We start from the raw sequence: 20,328 nt of genomic DNA on the forward strand, positions 1-20,328 counted from the left end.
TGGACAGACAGACATTTATTCATAATTAGAACTGGTCAAAAATAGCAGGGGTAGAGAGGGTCATGAAAATGGAAGAAGAAACCAATTCCCCCCCGCCCCATATTCTTCAAACTTATTTGCAAATGTTTATAATGATCAAATTTCTGTTTAGTTTTGGTGGGAAAAACTCCATGTTCTCTCTCAAGTGGGCAGGGAAATCCAAAATGTTTTTTTTAAAAAGGGAACTCTTTTCAAATGATCAAAGTAATCCAAAGTGGCATTTTTAGTTCAAAGGTTGCATTGTGAGGGTAAAACTGTTTTGAACCAGCTCTATTACTGTATAACAAGATGAGTTTATTTTTCATGATGCATTGTTTGGGCCACGTTCCACGTGGTATTTCAGTTTTTGCACCACTCTACTCTTCTTGCGTCTGCCCCTCTCATAAGCTGTGGCCTTAATCTCAGCCCTGGAAACACTTTAACGTGCACGTTTAAACGTTTTAACGTTTAACTTTAATTACTGCTGTGAATAATTCCATTTCAATGGGACAACTCTGAGGTTGGGTTTACAATACGGCACTATATCGGTGTAACTACGTCATTTATTTAATTTTCTTTCTTTTACATGTGAAAGTTATTGAGAGCTTAAAGCAGGTAAAATACATGAACAGGTTCGGACAGTCCAAGTTTATCCGTGCACAGTGACAGCAGAGATGTGGTATCTGCTAGTTTTCCATAAGTCTCTCAGGGTTACCCAGGATAACTTTGGGGAATCTCTCTCTTGCATCAGGAATGTTCCCTGAAAGTGTCCAAACAGCTCAGAGATGCAGAACCATTCCCTGGATCCATTCTTACAGCTGTCTTCCCCGGAAAGCAGTCTGGCAAGTGTTCCTGTCAGCTCTTTGCTAAGTTATCTGCCAAAACACTAGAGTTTTCAGGTGCTGAAGTAGCCCTTTGAATCATGGTGAAATTATCCTCCCCCCCACCACCAAAATTTGAAATGGTGCCCCTGAGTGCACGGTACCCTACCATGCTCCCCCAAGAGGAGCTGCATAAACAGGCAACTCTGCAAGTTCTCTGCATGCCTCTGCAAGAGACCCCCATGCCTCTCCATTTCCTTGGCCACATGTATCCTGTCCCCATGCTGGCGGCTAATCCAGAAAAAGAGGGAAAGAGCTCATCACTGCGACCACCTGAGGGATGTGTTGGGGTGAGATCAGCTGGTCAAAACAGGCAATAGGGACAGAATCTGAGACTTGAAGCTCCTCGAGTGACCTCTGACCTTTCCAGACCTGCCCTTCAATCAGACACAGTGATTCTAAAGTTTAATGTGATAGTAACTAGACCCATTTTAAACCCTTCACCACACAAGACAAAGCCCGTAGGATTCATCATGAACAATTTATTTCTCCTCCCCTGGATTCCTGCAGCCACCAGCCACCTTGGAGCTTTCCCTCCTCTCTCCCAGGCTGGGCTCACTTGATTGCAGGACCTCAGCGGAGGGTCCAGCTTTCCTCTTTCGCTTCCATTCTTCACGTCTTTGAGTGGCTGCATTTGCAACTGAGCAGCCTGATGGAAACACTGAGTCCTCTGTCCAAAGACTCCCTGAGAACAGGGGGAGGTTCACCTGAACTCTCAGGAGTGGAGGCTTGGCCCATAGGGTAGGGTTACCATATTTGAACGTTCAAAAAAGAGGACACTCTGGGGGCGGGGGGGGGAGTTGTAGCCCTGCCCCCTATCTACTCCCTCCCACTTCCTGCCCCCTGACTGCCCCCCACAGAACTGCCAACCCATCTAACCCCCGCAGCTCCTTGTCCCCTGATTGCCCCCCCCAGGACCCCGCTCTCCATCTAAGCCTTCCTTCTCCCTGTCTCCAACTGCCCCCTCCTTAGACCTCCCCACCCTAAATGCCCCCCTAGAACTTCCCCCCCAACTGGCCCCTGACTGCTCCAACCCCTATCCGCACCCCCGCCACCTGACAGACCCCCGGGTCTCCCACACCTATCCAACCTCTCCCTGTCTCCTGACAGCCCCCGCAGAACCCCCGACCCATCTAACCCTCCCTGCTCCCTGCCCCTGACTTTCCCCCAAACCTTCGCCCCATCCAACCCCCCCTGCTCCCTGTCCCTTGTCTCCCCCGACCCCTCTCGATATGCCCACCCCCTGTCAGGCTCCCCCCAGAACCCCTGACCCATCCAACCCCTCCTGCTCCCTGTCCCCTGACTGCCCCTTGGGACCCCATGCCCTTCTCTAGCCCCCCGGCCCCTGTACCCTGCTGTTCAGAGCAGTGTGTCTGGGGTGCGGAGCCAGACACAGTGCCGCGCTACCCTGCAGAGTGTGCACCTCCCCCCGCCGTCCCCAGAGTGCTGCATTGGGAGGGAAATCCCGGCCCTTTGGAGAGTTTTACAAATTCCTCCCGGAGGGCGATTTAAAACCCAAAAAGCCGGACATGTCCGGGAAAATCCGGACGCATGGTAACCCGACCACAGGGACTCCAGGATCTGCAGCTGCTGCCACCTCTATGGTGAATCCTCCGACTCATCACCAACCAGCTCTTCCCCATTCTGCCACCCGGCCCCACGGTCTGACCGTGCAGGAGAACAGAAACCCTTTGGGACAGCAGGAGAGTCTCCTCAATGCTGCACTCTTTGCATGGCTTCCCACGGTCACCGGGAAACACGACTACCCTGCCCCAGGAGTCTCTCAAGGAGCTGCCGGCGCAGTCACTGGGCACCCACTCGTAATGGTCTCGGGCAGTGGCATTGCAGAGGGAGCTGAGCAGACCGTCCCTTCTGTGACTTCCTGAATTGCTGCCAGGACTGATTCTCCTCTGCGCTAGGGAGAGTCCCCGAGGAAAAGCAGCTGTGGTAGGGGAGGGGGCAAGAAAAGCACTCCCCCTGAGCCCTTGAATAGCAGGCAAGCAGGACTCTGGGAGCCAAGGGATCGGTGTGTGTTGCTGGGAGAGCAGAGCTGGAGAGCAGAAAAGGGCACTGGAGGAATTGTAGAAAAGTCAGTGTCATGGCCGGGTCATGGGCAGCCAGACCTAGTGGTCAGAGGCAGAGTCCACACTCACGAGACAGGAGTCGAGAGTCAGCTGGGTCAGGACACGGGAAGAGCAGAAGCAAAAGACCAAATTGTGTTCAGCACCTCAAGTCAGATGAGTCACCCCGAGTCCGGATGCCAGGAAATCAAGCCTGGGGAGTGGGAGCAGGAACAGCCAACACACGGTCCAGAGGGGGCGGGGAGGAGCTCGGGTGTTCAGACAGCTTCTTGTTCCTGCTGTTGGTTTAAGGAGGTCCTGGGGGCCGATTAGCTGCTCTGGGACTCTGCCAATAGGAGCCTCAAACTGGGTCTGGACTTCGTCAGTCCTAGGTAAGCAGTTTTTCGTAGGCTTCCAGGTGGCGTGCTGGAGGGTGGCTGCTCCCAGGAACCCTGCACACCCGGGTTAATGAGCCATGGGTCATGACAGTGAGTGATCTCTCCCCGCTCAAACCTCCTGCACGAAACAGTCTCCAGGGTCCCGGACGCATCCTCTGAGAATAAAAAACATAGTCATGAGGACAAATAGGCTATGGAACAGGAGCCCCCTCTTTGTTGCAACAGCCCCAAGTGCCCAGAAGAGTGGACGGTTCTTACCTCCAGGAGATGCCTGGGATCTTCCATCTAAGCCTCACTTGGACCCCTGTTTCTTGGTCTGACAGGATGAGATCATCTGTCCCCACTGCTCCCTGCGCTGGGCTGGCTGCAGCACACATCTGTGTAAGAGGCTGGGCCAGAGAGATGTTACAGTCAGGGTCCAGGCAGCCCGGAAGGAGAACAGAGAGTCTGAAACCAGAAGACGAAGCAATCAAATCAGTGGATTCGACAGAGAGGTTTTGTACCCTACAGGGACATCAAAGAAGGTCTGTTAGGAAAGCTGAGATGTTAGTCTGGAAACTGCTAAGGCAAAGATTGTGACTTGTTAAGGTTCAGTTTAAGTCACTAAAAAGTACATTTTATTTTCTTTGTCTGTTTGAAATTTGTCTCTTTCTCTTGCTTAGTTTCACTTAAATCTCTTCTTTGTTACTGTGCTTCCCAAAGCACCTCAGCGTTGGGTGTTTGAGTGAAGTGTGAGTCTCCAGCCTACCCAACAGGCTGAGCTGTGCCCTGTCTCTCTGAAGGTAGCGAAAAATTTCTGAGCGGTGCTGGGCCCAGAGTCCAAGGGCAGTTCACCAGACATCTCCTGTGAAGCCCAAAGAGACCAAAGGAGCAGGAGAGATTCAGGCCCCACGGATCCATGGAAACTTCCCACAGAAGAGGCTACACAGGACTCCAGACACAGCCAGCAGGATCCCTCCCACAAGCTGGGCCATGTCCTTCCCCTGCCAGCCCCACAGCTTCCTCCCCACCCCAGCCTCAGGAACCCCTCCCACCTCCCTGCTCTCCCCACCCATTCTCCAATACCAGGCTGTTTCCACAATGGAAGCAGGTGCGTACCAGAGTTCACTCACCGCTAGATGCTGGCCAGGCCTCGTGTCACGGCTTTCTAGCTGGGCTAGCAACCCCGCTGATACTCACTCTTGCAGTTTGTTGGCAGAGAACTCAGCCCTCCAACCAGATGACTGGCCTTTACTCCACTCCTTCCTGGGTTGTGCTCCTTCCAAACAAAGTCCAAAAATGTCTTGAACACAAACAAGGCCTTCCATCCTCGTGGGGAGTTCTGCCTCGGCCTGATTTCGGCTCGGCCTGCCCTTCTTGGGTTTCCATGATCTTCTGTGTCCCCTTTCTTAGGGACGGTGAGAGAACCCAGTCCTACCCTGGACTCCAAATCCGGTCCAGCCCGGCTGACAGGTTTGCTGAGGGGATGGTGAAACCCCATTGCTGATCAGAAGGAGGTCAGAGTCTGTTCTCTAGGAGCTGAAGGTCCGTTTGTCCTGCTGAGGGAAGTGGAGCTGGAGAGCGGAGATGTTAGGTGAAAGAGACTGCATGATTGAGTTGGAGACTGAAGGATGGGAGCCTCCTCCCAGAAACGCTTACAGAGAACAGGTTTGAGGAGTTCTCTGGGGAGCCTCCTGCTAGGAAAAAAACAAGGGTGGCACATTGATGGAGATGTCTCTGTCCCAGGGATGGGGGAAGCTCCCAGCCAGGCTATGCAGCAGGGATCCCATTTCTCCCCCAAGAAACCCAGATGCCCAAAGAAGTCAATGGCTCTTACCTCCATGAGGGAACGGGGTCTTCCCTCTCAGCCTCTTTGAGAACTACCACTGATTGGTTTCCTCGGACAAGGGACCTGCCCCCACTGCTCCCTGAGGTGGTTCAGCTTCTGACTGCACCCATCTAGGAGGCTGTCACACACCCCAGGGCCTAGAAGACACGGGGGGAGGAGGCTCCTCTTCATGTCAGACTCTGAGAGCCCAAAGAAGAATAAAGGGCAGGAGATGAAGTTAGCCCTGAGCCTCTGTCCCATCCTCACCTCCGCAAATGTGGAGCTTCCTGAGCTTCAGTTGGGCAGACAGTCTGTAGTCCTGACCCAAAGGTCCTTCTGTGCCATATGGGGCAGGAAGATCTCTGCCTGGGAGCACGGGGAATGGGATGGGGGTGAGATCAAGGAAAGAGGGGAGGGGTATGGGTGGGAGGGAAAGAGCTCCTGCCCCAGATGAAGGAATTTGGGGGGCCGAGGGAAGGACCAGCTCCACAGAGAGGGGAGAGAATTTCTGTGAGTGCCAGGGGCCTCCATATCTGCTTCCACTAGCCCTGCATTTACAGTGAGACAGAGCAGTACCTGCAGCAGGGAGCGGGACTTGCTGAACAGGAAGGGGAGCCTTTAAGAGCATCAGGCGAGCCACAGCCCCTGCAGCGCCTCGGGCATCTGGTGCAAGTGCCTGATGATGTGAAGCTGGCCCATGACCTTGGCTGTGACATCCTCGTGCTGCAGGGGAACGAGAACATGTCAGAGACAGAGACACTTCCCAGGAATCAGGGAGGATTAAGGGCACCTGGAACCAGCACCATCATTTCCACCCAGCAACTGCTCATGTCTGAGTGGTGGATTCACCCTCCTGACGCCCAGGATGAAGGCTTGCTGTCCTCTCTAGTGACCTCCAGTGCCAACCCCCCTCCTTGTCGGGTGAGCTCCTGCCACCTCCCCATCCGTGCCCCTGACAGCTGTTCCACCTCCAACCCACCTGAGGACACCGCTCAAGTTCGTAGAACCCTCTCCTCCACCCCTACTTCCATCCCCACCCAGGTAGGGCAGGGAGGGGGCTCTAGCAGGGTGGCGGGGGGCAGGAGGGATTCTGGCAGAAGTGAAGTGGAATGGGGAGAGGTTGAGACCTTTCCCCAAGTCACCCCAGTGACAAAAGCTAAAGCCACAGGATGGCAGCCCTGGTGAACGGGGCAGGTCAGCAGCCCCTGCTGACTGAATGCTCCTAATCTCTCTAGAGCGGGACCAGCCCGACCAGCAGCAAGACCAGTTTCCCATGCCCATGTGCCTCAGCCTTTCCTGCTCAGTCGCCAGCACCAGTCAGTCCTTGGCCTCCCAGGCTGCCGGGGAAGGGAACAACTCTCGATGGTGGCTCAGGTGACATAGACACTAGGCTATGGGGAAATGGGTGCAGTTCTGTGGGGCAGGAAAGGTTCCCAGAGGGCTCTTAGGGTACTCTCCTGTCCTTTCCAGGAGTGATAGCAGAGCACCACATCCTAAGAAGAGAAGTCCAGAAGTCCCCACTAGGCTCCTTGCCACCAGGCCAGCAAAAAGCAATAGGATGGGAATGAGGCCCTGGCCCCCACCCCAAGCTCCTGAGTCGATTGCAGCTGCTTACCGTGACCCCCATCAGTTGCTGGGCTTCCCCCAGGAGGGAGTAGACGAGCACCAGCCCAGCCTGGCTGACACGCAGCACGGGGTCGTGGATAGCCAGCACTGCTGTCTGAAGGAAGGATCTTTTCTGACCGATGGAGAAGAATTTTCCAAAGACCTAAAACCAAGAGGACACGGGACTCGAGCAGATTGGCCAGAGCCAGCTTCCAAGTCCTGGCGGTACAATGGCGTCTAGTGCCCCAAAGGGCGGGGAAGAGAGCTGCTGTGGCCAAGGCAGTTCATTCCCTAGGAGGCTTTCAGGGTCCCAGGGCTCAGGGAAGCCCCTTTATTAAAAGGTCACAGATGCTGAGGGACCAAAGCCTCCAGTGGCTCTTTCGGGAGGGCAATTTCTGGCAGGGGCCAGGATGGGCTGGAAATGGATCTCTAATGTGTGTGAGCAGGCCCACTCTGCTGTGCAGGGCACAGAGATGACAGGGGACCCTATGTTACTTCCAGCAGAGAGATCTCCTGCACCTCAGCGGCTAGAGGAGTGTGTGTGTGTTGTGGGGGGCGAGGGGGTTGGAGCTGACAGACCAAAGGTCTCTTCACCCCAGCTTAGTGATTTGTCTCGTTGCTGGGAATGGCCTCTGCATCTCCTTGGTTTCTTCACAGGGAATCCAACCTGCAGCCTGACAAGGACAAGGAGACTCATGGCCCAGTCCCAATCCCAGACGCTCCTCGGAGACTTTTCTTCCGCGACAGCAATTCAGCTTGTGTGAGGCGGGACAAGCTCACACAGTCTCTCTCACGGGGCGTCTGTGGAGCAGCGTTCTGTCGATGCCCTTGTCGATCCAGGAGCCACTCCAAGGCCTCCTCTGTGATGTTGTGGCAATCACCCATTTCACCTTTGACTCCAGGCTGGGGGCACTGTGTTACGGTGTGTTCGAAGGTTTGGATATTCTCACCACAGTTGTGAGACGGGGCGGGGGGGTGTCTTTGATTTTCTACTTGTGCAGCAAGTAGCCGCAACTTGGGTCAGTCACAATGTGCTTCTTTGGAACAGTGGCTGAGGTCCAGATACTCTGCCATTCCCTGGCCAGGGCTGGAGACATGAGGGGGGTGCATGTGGTCCTTATTGGCTCTGGAGCTCACTATGTCCCCTACCCCGTTCCCAGGTTGTGGCATTCTGCTTCCTGACCGGCAATGGAATTGGGCAAAGCCCACCTCCTTTCTCTGCTTCTACAGGGTGCAGGGAATTAAACAAGGGTCTGATCAAGCAATCGTGACTGACTGACTCAGAGCTCTCCTCTCAGACACTTGGGGATCAGCCAGGGGGACAAGGAACAGAGAGACACCCAGAGCCATAATCCTATATTAACTCACCCACCCGGGGATCTTCCTTATGCCACAGAGCAATGCAGCCATGTAAGACACTCAAATCACGGCAACTAGCGAGGTTCCAATGTGGGACCTTTAGCACCAGCCTGTCCCACTGGTTGCTGGATGAGGAACTCTGAGCTGGAAATAAGGAGTGGGCTCTTTTCCTGTCTCCAGGAGGCATCCACTGCAGGGAACCCAGCCAGCCCCACTCCCTGAGCTGTGTCATGCCCTGGCACAGTGCCCTTACCTCCCCCACTCTGGCTGTATTCTTGTAGCCTAAGAGCCTTCTGTCCTGGTGCCAGTCATAGCACCAGAGATCTTCTGCGTCATGTATGGTCAGGCCTGGAAGAGAGAGAGAGAGAGAGACTTTTCTCCTCATTCTGTTTGCAGTTTCTGTGTCCTTCCAATCCCATTGGTGGCTCCACAGTGGAGTGGAGAAGAACAGAGGCAGAGAGAGACTTGTCCTCCAGCTGGGGTCAGTCTGAGAGAAATGGTCTGGGGTCCCATTATCCACCTGTGGTCACTCTCAGTCCCCTATTGGGTTCTGTGTCCCAGCTGGGTTCCTTACCCCTCTGTTGGAGCAGCAGCTGGTAGAGCCGGTAAGTCCCCTCCCTGGCCTGCCGGCTGATGTCCTTGTCTGGATCGCTGACAAATAGAGCCAGCTGGGCCACATGGTGACCCATCCTGGGGAACTCGGCTGAGATCTGATGGAAGGGAGAGGAGAGGGGACTCCATCAGCATTTTCCTGTCAGCTCCCCTGGGCCAGAGGGCTCCTTCCCCTTGGCTCCTCTGCAGGAGATGCTGGGGGAGAGGAGCTTGAGATCGACCCTTCATTTGCTCTGCTGCCAAGGGAGCCCGGAGCTGCTTTGGGATGCCAAGCAGGGGTGGAGCATGGGCTCCTTAAAGGCCCAGGGACAACACTGAATCAGGACAAGAAGAACTTGACTCAAGCCTAGCTCAGTCTCTGTTCTGACTCTGCCTCCCCATGAAGAACCCTCCTAAGCCACAGCCCCGGCAGCAGCAGATCCTGCAGCTTGCTGGAGCCAGCCCTCCTCCAGCTGGAGCCAGCAAGCTGGGGTCGGAGGTCACTTACGTCAAACTCAGGGAGGGAGACTGTGTATCTCAGCAGGGCTGTGCTGCTCCTGATGGCCCTGGCTCGCTCTTGCGACACCCTGGACACGACCCACAAGTTGATATCCTGTGGGGAAAGGAGGCAGGTCAGACTCAGTGGCCAGGTGCACCTGCTTTGCAAATGAGCCCCCCACGCTCCCAGCCCCAGGGGCCTGAGACATTCTGCACAGGGGGGAATATCTGAGGCCTTGATGGCAGAGCTTTAGAAGGGGATTCTTTCCCCCAGGACGCAGCTTGTACCCTGTAGGTCACAACTTGTCAGCGTCTCTCTCGATTGGGACAATGTTCGGGGTCGGGGCTGGTCCCATCCTCCCAGAACTCCTGATTCCTGAACAGTTCACCAGAAAGGAGACTGAACCCTCGGCCCTTCCCTGCTACGAAAATCCTTGGGGGGATGTAGGGAGTGACTGAGAACAAAATCCCCCCAGAAATTTCAGAGCAGATCAGAGGGAAGGGCTGATTCCCTGGGATCCTCCTGTTTCTCTAGGAAGGAGCATGTGCCTCTTCTCTGAGAACCATCTCCCAAATCTCACGGAGTGTGTGTGTTGGAGGGGTGGGGGAAGGGTGGGTTTTCAGACTCTCACTCCCCAAGACAGCCAGGAGCCCTGTGGTTAGTGCTCAGCAGAACCAGGCAGAGCTCTGGCTTGAAATCCCAGCTCTTTCCTCTGTCTCTCAAGAAGGAAGGACCTGACACTGCATTGCACTGACCTCCCCAACCAAGGACGGCCCACTGGGGACCCAGCTAGGAGGACACAGTAGAAAATGGATCTTCCAGTCTCTCCTTACCAGTCCTCCAAAGAGTTCAGGTGAAATGGGGCTCACCTCCAAGATGAAGTGGAGCCTGTCTGTGTTTGGGGACTCTGCCAGCAGGTTCCCCAGCATGGCATCCAGGACCTCTGGGATGACTTTGTGCAGAGTCTGCAAAGCATGGGTCAGAGTTAGGGAACCTGGGCCTACACCTGCCACAGGATGGGAAGAGGGGTCTCTGGGAAGCACTGGGGAGACTCCAAACACATCTCCTGGCCTCTCTCCTTCACATCCCATGGCAGGCAATTCGCAAGAATTGATGACCCCTGGACCTTTGATCCATAAGCTTAGCAGGTCTCTGCAGAGGGCCTTGTAGGCAGAAGAGTATGAAACAGCCAAATTGCTATGGATGGAAGCTGGGCTTCTGGATAAAACATGGCTTATGAAAGAAAGAAAGAAAGAAAGAAAGAAAGAAAGAAAGAAAGAAAGAAAGAAAGAAAGAAAGAAAGAAAGAAATCCCCCAGGGAGGGGCAATCTCTTCCCTGCTGGAGGGAAGAATCCAACCCTACAGCTTGTTCCAACTCTGTTACCCCACCCCTAAATCTGGAGCTCCAGTGAGTGAAGGGAGCAGGGCCAAGGACCACTCTGGAAAAGTAAGAGGATGGAGGAGGAGGAGGTACCTGGATGTCGGTGGTGTCCTTCTCCGTGCCCAGGGTGAAGACGGAGTGAAGGGCAGCTCGCAAGAGGTGGGTCTCTAGGGCTGGCTCCAGGGCAGGTTTCATGGTGCTGGCAAGAGAGAGGAGCTGGTATTAGACTGTGCAGTACGGGAGTGGGACTGTCGCCAACAAGGACAACAACCCACAGGGATAGAGGCACAGGCTGGTGAGAATGTAAACTGAGGCACTTAGCTAGGGAATGACAAGGCCAAGGCGTCCCAGACAGACAGTGGCAGGACAGGAATAGCTCCTGTTCCCTGGAGCCTGCTGCCCCTCCTGTATCTGAGCCCGGGAGTGAGCCCCTCCTCAAGGCCCCTGTCATTTTATGGAAGTGAAAAGAAGAGCCCCGCCAGGAGAGAGTGACCCTTCCCACCCCACCATCTCTGCCAGAGGCGCCACTCTTGGGAGGTGACCTGGACGGGACAGTGACGGTGACTCCCAGCCTTTGGCCTGAGCAGCACTGGGGTAAGGGGAGCCAGCGGGGTGTGGGGCTGTCTCGGTACCAGAGGTTGCCCACTGCAGCCAGGGAGTGGGCGAGGATGGCGCTGGGTGACGAGTCATCGGGAAGCTCCTCGATGAGCTCCTGTGAGACGCGAAGGAGACAAAGGAGCGTGTAAGATTCAGGCCCGACTGACATCTTCCAGTGAGGAGATGACACAGCCAGTGCCCCACATGGCCAGCAGGATCCCCCACCACCTCCCGCTCCCCCGATTCCTTCCTGTCCATCCGACTTGTCCCCCTTCCTGGATTCCTGCCCAGCTCACTCCCAATCCCCTTCTCTCCTCCTCCCTGTCAAAACTTCCCCCATTTAGCCCCATCCCGATGACCGAGCTGGGACCATGTGATTCCTTGTCCCCCACTCTCAGCTGCCCTCCAGCCCCACAATCCCCCCCTGCCCACTACCCTCCAATCTCAGAATTTCTCCCTTCTCTTCTCCCAAGTCTTCAGCGACAGCAATCCCTGCCCTCTGCTGCCCCCTCCAACAGTACCCAGCTCCCACCCATTAGCCTGGCCATACCCTTGCCAATCCCATGTCTCTCTCCTCTCGCCAGCTGCCGTATGGCGTGTCTCACTCACCACGATCCTCTTCACCACAGCCGCCTTGCAGCAGCGCGGCTCCAGCGTGTCCTCCCCTCTCTCCCGTGCAGCCAGACATGCGGGGTAGATGGCCTGAAGGAACAGGAGCTGCTGCCCCTCATCCTGGACCCACCAGAAGTGGGGTATAGCGAGAGAGAACCTGTTAGCGAGGGACCTTCCTGCCCCACCCAAACCAGCTCCAGGGCTCAGGCCTCAATGGGAGATTGTGGGGACCCGCCTATTGTCCAAATCCCCCACCACTCCTACACAAGCAGGATCAGGAACTGGGACAGTGCCTGTGGGGGGAGACAACCTCGGCTGTTGTGGGACAAAGACCCCCATCTGGGGGTCCCACATCATGGATGTAAAAGGGCCCCATTAGGGGTGGTGGATCAGGAGGGACAAGACCCTCGGCAGGGGGTGGGGATGCTGGGAAGGGACAGGGCAATGTTGGTTCCAGCCCAGGTGGGGAACATTTGTACCTTATCTCTGCACTGGAGCTGCTCTCGGATGAGCTTGAGAGCAGCTTCATCTTTGGCCATGTCCACCCCTTCCTCCTGCTCCGAATCCAGGGGGGTCCCTGCACCAGGGAGGGAAGGACAGGGGCGTGGTGGGCAGAGCAGGATTCAAGACCCCCCTTCCCACCTCAGGCCCCCAGGGCAGATGGGGCCCCAAACCTCCCTCTCAGGGATGCCTTCAGCCCCCAACAGCTGCCGAAGCCCAGAGCAGAGCCCCCCTCCCCTGCCCAGGACTCCAGGGGAGGTGCCTGTTCCCCCCGCCTGGAGCAGCAAGGACCAACTGGCAGCAGCTCTTCACGCCCCCACCCCCAGGTCCCCGTGCGGAAGGGGCAGCTGTGTGACGGCTGCTGCTGTCCGTGGGGTTCGCGGGGCTCAGGCCAGACACCTGGGCTGGGGACCCCCCCCGTATCCCTGCGAGAGCGTCTGGGCCCAGGGTGTTCACATCCCGTCCTCAGCCCCCCCGGAGCCCAGCCTGGCTCCTCACCTGGAACAAAGCAGTGGCGCCCGTCGGCCTGGCTGCTGCCAGAGGCCCAGGTGCTGCCGCTGTCCCAGGCTGAGCTGCCGGTGCTGGGACAGGGACCTTCCCCCTCCTGGCCGGCGGGGGCTGGAAGGGCCTCAGAGAGCGGGCAGGGCGATGCCTCCTGATGGGAAGGAGGGCTGGGCTCCTGGGGCCGCTGCTGCCCACACAACAAGCCCCAGAGCCACCCTGCCCGGCGCCCCTCCTGGGCTGGGTCCTGTCTGCCAAACCGCAGCCTGGGCCAGCTCCACTGGGGCTTGGTCGGGGCCTCTCCCAGCTCGGCGCCTGCGCCGGGAGCCGGGGTCCTTTTCCAGAAGGCCGGGCACTTCCGCCGTCTGGCCTGGACGGGAGCTGCTTCCCCGCCAGCGGGGACGCAGGGGTTGCTCTGCCCCTTGGGAAGACGGCAGCTGCTTCCCTCAGGCTCTGGGGCCACCTGCAGAGCCTTCCTCCGCAACATCCGCAGGAGCCTGGCCATCCTGGAACCGAGCGGGGAGCAGGGGTGAGTCTGGGCTCAAGGCAGCTTTTCACTCCTGGGCCTTTTCCGTCCCTCCTCCTCCCTGCTCCAACCACAGCAGCCCCCTCTGCCCCTACAGGAGTGCAGGGAGTGCCATCTACACACACGGGCAGGAGTTCATTGCATGATCTGCTCCCAACGTTCCCCCTCGTAATCCCTGCTGCTGCAATAGCCAGGAAGTCTCATCCTTTTCCAGCAATGGGGTCAGTCCCAAAGACCATCGGTTACTCTGGACAAGCAGCCCCCTCCTGTCGTCCCAGGCCACTCTCCCGCCCAGGCTAGAGAAGGAACAGAAGCCAGGAGTCCGGACTTCTCCTGGGAAACCATTCCCCACGTCAAAGTCACAAAAACCCTAGGCACAGGAAGACCAGGGCCCTCCTCGTTCCCCATTGATTTCCAGGCTCAGCAGCTCACAGGGTCTGGCCCAGCTCAGAGACTCTCAGCCTGGGGACCAGTGTCCCACAAGGGAAGGGCTGGGAGCCCCATTGCTGGAACCTTTCCAAACACACTGGAGACGGCTCTGGAGAAGCCTCTGCCTGGCCTAAGAGTGAGGGGCTCTTGGGGGTTGTTTGCAAATGAAATCCCCCTTTGGAGATAGTCTCTCCCCCTGTTTCTGCCTCTCCCCACACACAGGGGAAGCCACCGAGGAACCCGAATGCCACTCACTTGCTCTCAGTGATGGTATGATGGATGGCGGATGTTCAGGGTCAGCAGACGTCCCTCGCCCTCCTCCTCACTCTCCAAGCCCAAGGCAGGCTGGAGAGGGTTGTGACCTCAGGAGTTACCCTGCCCAGCCAGCAGGCAGGGTGATGACACGAGGGCGATCGACTGGCTGTGAAAACAAGAGTCTGTCTGATTGCCAAGGGACGGAGAAACTCAGCCAGCAGCAGGAGGGTGCAGAGCACTGCCCTCGTGCTGAGATGACAGCGCCTCCAGGATCCTGACATCCCAGCACTTTACACACCTTCCTGGAGTGTCCCAACCCCGCTGGGCTGTCGTGATGGGACCCCAACCCTACTCTAGGCAAACGGGCCTCAGCTACTGGCTCAAGGTCACACCGAGTGTCAGAGCCATGGATGGACCCCTTCGCTAACCACTGCCGCACACTCCCTCCCACAGCCGGCAATTGCAACCAGGCCCTAATGTCTGGTCCCCCTGCCTTTGAGAGGGAGGGTCACTCCTGCTTCCATGGCTGCCTCTTGATCTGTGGGACTTTGGGCAAGTTGCTCCCCCTCTCTATGGCTCTCTGGGACTCACATCCCTGAATGGGCTTTAAAAAAGACAATGGTTAAAATTTGGCCCCAACTAGTTCTTGTTTCTCGAGACGAGCCATTTTAGCAAAGTTTAGAGTTCTTGACATTCAACACCTGGAAACATCCCTTTCTCCTTCGCAGATGGCCTTAACATCCCTTATCTCACCCAGGCTCCCTGCTGCTTGGAGTTAGAGAATTGACCCTGTTCCTATTGGACCTTGTCAAGGTTCCTCCCTCACTCTGAACTCTAGGCTACAGATGTGGGGACCTGCATGAAAAACCTCCTAAGCTTATCTTTACCAGCTTAGGTCAAAACTTCCCCAAGGTACAAAATATTCCACCCGTTGTCCTTGGACTGGCCGCTACCACCACCAAACTAATACTGGTTACTGGGGAAGAGCTGTTTGGACGCGTCCTTCCCCCCAAAATACTTCCCAAAACCTTGCACCCCATTTCCTGGACAAGGTTTGGTAAAAAGCCTCACCAATTTGCCTAGGTGACTACAGACCCAGACCCTTGGATCTTAAGAACAATGAACAATCCTCCCAACACTTGCACGCCCCCCTTTCCTGGGAAATGTTGGATAAAAAGCCTCACCAATTTGCATTGGTGTCCACAGACCCAAACCCTTGGATCTGAGAACAATGAAAAAGCATTCAGTTTTTTACAAGAAGACTTTTAATAAAAAATACAAGTAAATAGAAATAAAGAAATCCCCCCTGTAAAATCAGGCTGGTAGATATCTTACAGGGTAATTAGATTCAAAAACATAGAGAACCCCTCTAGGCAAAACCTTAAGTTACAAAAAAGATACACAGACAGAAATAGTTATTCTATTCAGCACAATTCTTTTCTCAGCCATTTAAAGAAATCATAATCTAACACATACCTAGCTAGATTACTTACTAAAAGTTCTAAGACTCCATTCCTGGTCTATCCCCGGTAAAGACCAGCATACAGACAGACACAGACCCTTTGTTTCTCTCCCTCCTCTCAGCTTTTGAAAGTATCTTGTCTCCTCATTGGTCATTTTGGTCAGGTGCCAGCGAGGTTACCTTTAGCTTCTTAACCCTTTACAGGTGAGAGGAGCTTTCCCCTGGCCAGGAGGCATTTCAAAGGGGTTTACCCTTCCCTTTATATTTATGACAGACCTACCCAAGGTGTCACACAGCAAAGCAGTTGACGGAGCCAGAAAGAGAAGACAACAGTCCTGACTCCTGTTCTAACTAACAGACAACAACCCCCGGAGGCAGGGATAAAGCCCAGGAAATAAGGTGTGAACATTTTCATGGAAACCGTTTTCTGTCAGAAAATCCATTCAGACGAAACCACTTTGTTTCTTGAAATCGTAACAAGTAGGATGAAAATTCTTTGCAAAAATATTTGTTTGCAAAAAAAGAGCATCTCCTCTCCGTCACAGTGCATTAAACTGTCTCGTTGTACACAAAGGGGAGACACTGTGCTCTAGAAAATTAGATGAGATGCTTCAGTCTGAGCTAAGTAGTTGCTGTTCTTCACAATTTCAAAACAATAAAATACAAATCAAAGAAAATATTAGGTCATAATCTGCTATGGCTCAGTGTGATCGGACACCCCCTAGTCTGCACTGCTCCGAGTGATACTCTTCAGTGGATCCCCAGCATCCACCCATGGTGAGGTAGGTGGGAGAAGATTGTTATTCGTTCTTGACAGAAGGAGAAAAGAAGGCTGAGAAAGGAGCAGTGACTTGTCTTAGCTGATGCAGCCAGTCAGTAGCAGAGTTGCTCTCAAATGAGCTACAGACCAACAATTGTTCCTAGTAATTATTCAGCAATTATTTCAGAAGAATTGGAATGTTCGAGAGGATCATGAACTGCTCCGAGACAATGAATGGAGAGCAGCGTCCACATTGGTCAAACATCTAACTGGTTGTGACTTATTTGCTTCGTCATAAAAGAGAACAACAAGACCAGAGTTTCCTCCCTGTCAATAGCCCCCTCCTCAGCCAATCAAGGTTGAGACTTTGAGGAGTGGGAGGCTAAGGTCTCTCATCAAATAGCCCAAAGAATGGCCCTGGTCACCACCGAGGGGATCACTCTCGGAGCACTAGTTCAGTCTCACCTCTCTGTGAGGGCCTCCCACAACCCCCCTGGCCCCCGCTCCACCCACAGAGCTCCTGGTGGTGGGAGGAGAGCAGGGGAATAGGACAAAGGAAGCAAGAAGAGAAAGGTAGGAGGGACAGAGGAAAAGGGAAAACAAAAAGGAGAAACCCCAATGTCCCCAGTAATTCTAAGGGACAAAGTCCTAGGTCGGAAATAAAATGCTGCCCCCACAATCTAATGTTTTCTTTTCCTAAAAATCAGCTGGCACCTGATGGATCAGACTGAGCAGGTTCCAAACTTCTCCGAGGCTCTTACCTTCTATACAGGGAGGTCTGTTTTCGAGCAAAACCACTAAAAGAATAAGAGAAAACTCCGAAGAGGGTCCTCCTTGTGCTCACGTACGTGCAAGTGAATGCTCTCTCAGTCCTCCAGGAGAGACCTCGAGAAGGAGACGTGCTGAAGCAAAGCCACAGGGATCTCCGAGGTTGACCCTGTCCTGCACCCCTGTCCTGCCTGGCTGATGTCAAGATCTCTCTGTGAGGTCATCACCTCCCCTTTGTCCAATAGGCTGAGGTCCTGCCAAAGGCCCTTGTGATGTCACTGCCACACCCACCCCTCCCCTGCAGTGCTGATGTCCTGCCCCTGTCCAACTACATTGGATGTTTGACCTGCTTCCCCTGGATCACTCCTCTCAATGAGCATTCATTGTGGGCTCAAGCCGAACACAGTAAAACATCAGAGGCTTCTCCCAATGCTATGCTCAGTTTTTCATAAATTAGCAGACTTTATGGACAGAAGAGACAATTAGAGCATGTCATCTGACCCCCTGCACATCACATGCTTTCTGTAGAGCATAGGAGCTAGTTTTTGACTACACACGTTCCAGAAAGGCATCTAGTCTTCATTAGAAGACATCAAGAGGTGTGGAATTCCCACCACTTCCCTTTCTAGTTTGTTCCTTTGGTGATTCATCCTCACGGTTGAATATGTGTGCCCTCTTTCGAATACGAATTGGTCTCTTTTGAGTTTCCAGCCACTGGGTCTTGTTATGCTTTTCTCTGCTAGATTCATGAGCCCTTTAATACCCGATATTTTCTCTCCATGAAGTCACTTCAGCACTTCAATGACGTCACCTCCCGATCTTTTTTATCATCTAAACAGGCTGAGCTCTTTCAATAGCTCATTCGCAGGCATTTTTCTCCAGCCCTCAAAACGTTTCATTGCTTTTTGCTGCCCCATCTCCAATATTTCAAAATCTTTTTTCAAAGGTGGAAGCCAAAACTGGATGCAGGATTCCATGATCAGTCTTCCTCATGATGTGTCACCTCCCTCTGCGCCTCACTGCTCTTTTCATACATCTAATGATGGCTTTAGCCCCCTTCACCACAGCATCACCCTGGGTGCTCATGTTGAATGGCTTGCCCAGCATGGCCCCGAAATCCTCTTCACAGTCAGTGCTTTCCTGGATACACTTCCCCACTCTGTAGGTGTGGCCTGCATGCTTTGTCGCTAGCTATAGGACCCTTCCTTTGGTTATTTTCAAACTTGTTTTCTTTGAATGGGTCCAGCTTCTCAAGGGATCCGATTGCTCTGTGTCACTGCCCTGTCCTCATCATTAATTACCACTCTACTACTATTTTATCACCACCAATGTTAACAGCAGTGATTTATTATTTGGGTTGCAGTTAATTGATATTTATTTTCAAGAATTAGTCCTTGAGAGCCTCTTCATATCCCTCGTGCCCAGAACCTGCTCCACACAGCACAGCGAGAAAAGGCCGCCCAGCCCAGCTGTGCCATAGGGGCTAAGCACAGAACAACCTTAGGAGCTTGTGTCATCCATAGCTTCTGAACAACATGTGGGGGTCATCAGCTTACAAATACACTCTAGACTGGTAGCGTAGACAGGCCCCAAATGTATCTAAGTGTCCTGCCTTGAGAAACAGGAGAGAAAAAAACAGAACCTTGATTAGCTTTATTTTATAGTTATGGAAACTGAGGCACAGAGAAGCAAAGAGATTCGCTCATGGTCAAAAAGCCAGGTATAGAAAATTTCCATCCCACCATCAACCTCAGCCTGGACCAGTCCACACAAGAGATCCACTTCCTGGACACTACGTTGCTAATTAGCGATGGTCACTTAAACACTTAAACACCAAATTTGTTCTTCTCTAAGGTGCCACAAGCCCTCCTTTTCTTTTTGCAGATACAGACTAACGCGGCTTCTACTCTGAAACCTGTCATTAATTTCATTTAGTGACCCTTAGTTCTTGTGTTATGAGATGGAATAAATAACACTTCCTTATTTACTTTCTCCGCCCGTGTCATGATTTTATACACCTCTATCTTATCCCCCATTAGTTGTCTCTTTTCCAAGCTGAAAAGTCCCAGTCTTATTAATCTCTCCTCACAAGGAAGCTGTTCCAGACCCCTAATAATTTTTGTTGCCCTTTTCTGAACCTTTTCCAATTCCAATATCTCTTTTTTGAGTTGGAGCACGCAGTATTCAAGATGTGGGCGTACCATGGATTTCTATAGAGGCTGTGGTCTCAACACCCCAGTAACCTAACCAGTGTCAAGTTGATTTCAGATTTCCCGACACAGGAGAGGTTTTGAGGGGTGATTTGAAAGAGGGCAATGCGAAGGCTTTGCAAATGTTGATGAGGAGCTCCTCCTAGGTGTGATAGCGAATGAGAGAGGCCAAGTAGGGTGTGGATTGTGAAGACAAGGCTATACATCGATCTATGGCACTTATGTCCCCCGCACCCCATCACTGTAGTACAGGAGCATCTCACAGTCTTTGGATGGATTTATCTTCCCAACGTCCCTGTGTATCTAACCTGAATTCTCCCCTTAGGAAAAACTCCACCTGATCCGGCTGGAGAACAGCCAGATGTTCTGCCTCCAAACTGCACCAGAGAACATCTGTACCCTCTCATGTTCATCCCACCCATGTCCTCGCCCTCACGTCCAGCTTCAACAGCGGGTGGCAGGACCTGCTGCCCCCTGAGCGCGTGAGGAACCCTAGGGGGCCAGTACCGCTGTCCAGCTGCACGGCCAGCCGAGGATACTAGTTGGTGGCTCCTCCCTGGAGCCAAAGCAGGGGTGTGTACCTGGCACAGCTCCCCAGCTCCCCCGGTGCCTCTCCCTTTTGTGGAGACAGAGACCCAGGCACACGGCATTTTTGTTGCAGCCCCTCTTCCGGCTCCTCCAGAACCTCTCTGCATTTCTCCCTGCACCTCCTGAGCTGCACACATGCCCCGGCCGCCCCACAAAGCCATAAGATCCCCTCCTCAACCACCTCCTGGCGCTGGCCCGACAGCCATCTGTCACTCCAGGAGCAGAAAACTGGATGGGGTTTGCCCTGCGACTGTGGGGCCTATTTCCGGTCCCTTGTCCGCTCCTGTCTCCGAGCAGAGTTCCTCTGGGCAGTGCCCACTGACTCCTGGACGCCTTGGAGGAGTGGTGGGGGCTGTTGGGGGTTCTCTGCTCAGCGTCCCCCTCCGGATCCCTGATTTTCCACCTGAGACCAGGCTCCCATTCCTGTTTTCTCCTTTGTTGTCCCCCACCATCAACTGGAGCCTGGACTTAGTGGTTCCTCCCCCTTTGTCAAGGGACAGGGCCTTTTGTTTTGGGCAGG

At 54.1% G+C, this 20,328-nt stretch overlaps 1 protein-coding gene across 1 annotated transcript; it reads right to left on the bottom strand.

Annotated features, from left to right (window-relative positions):
- Positions 1-5,791: 5,791 nt before the first annotated feature.
- LOC311530262 (maestro heat-like repeat-containing protein family member 7) lies at positions 5,792-10,794 on the bottom strand (the record flags this gene model as incomplete). Its single annotated transcript, XM_084646723.1, has 6 exons — positions 5,792-5,887; positions 6,780-6,932; positions 8,382-8,476; positions 8,703-8,838; positions 9,228-9,332; positions 10,693-10,794. 6 exons carry the CDS (start codon positions 10,792-10,794, stop codon positions 5,792-5,794), a joined length of 687 nt encoding a protein of 228 aa, XP_084502849.1.
- Positions 10,795-20,328: the final 9,534 nt, after the last annotated feature.

The sequence above is a fragment of the Lepidochelys olivacea genome, assembly GCF_965140295.1.
Source record: "Lepidochelys olivacea isolate rLepOli2 genome assembly, chromosome: 14".
In the NCBI taxonomy this organism is placed as follows: domain Eukaryota; kingdom Metazoa; phylum Chordata; order Testudines; family Cheloniidae; genus Lepidochelys; species Lepidochelys olivacea.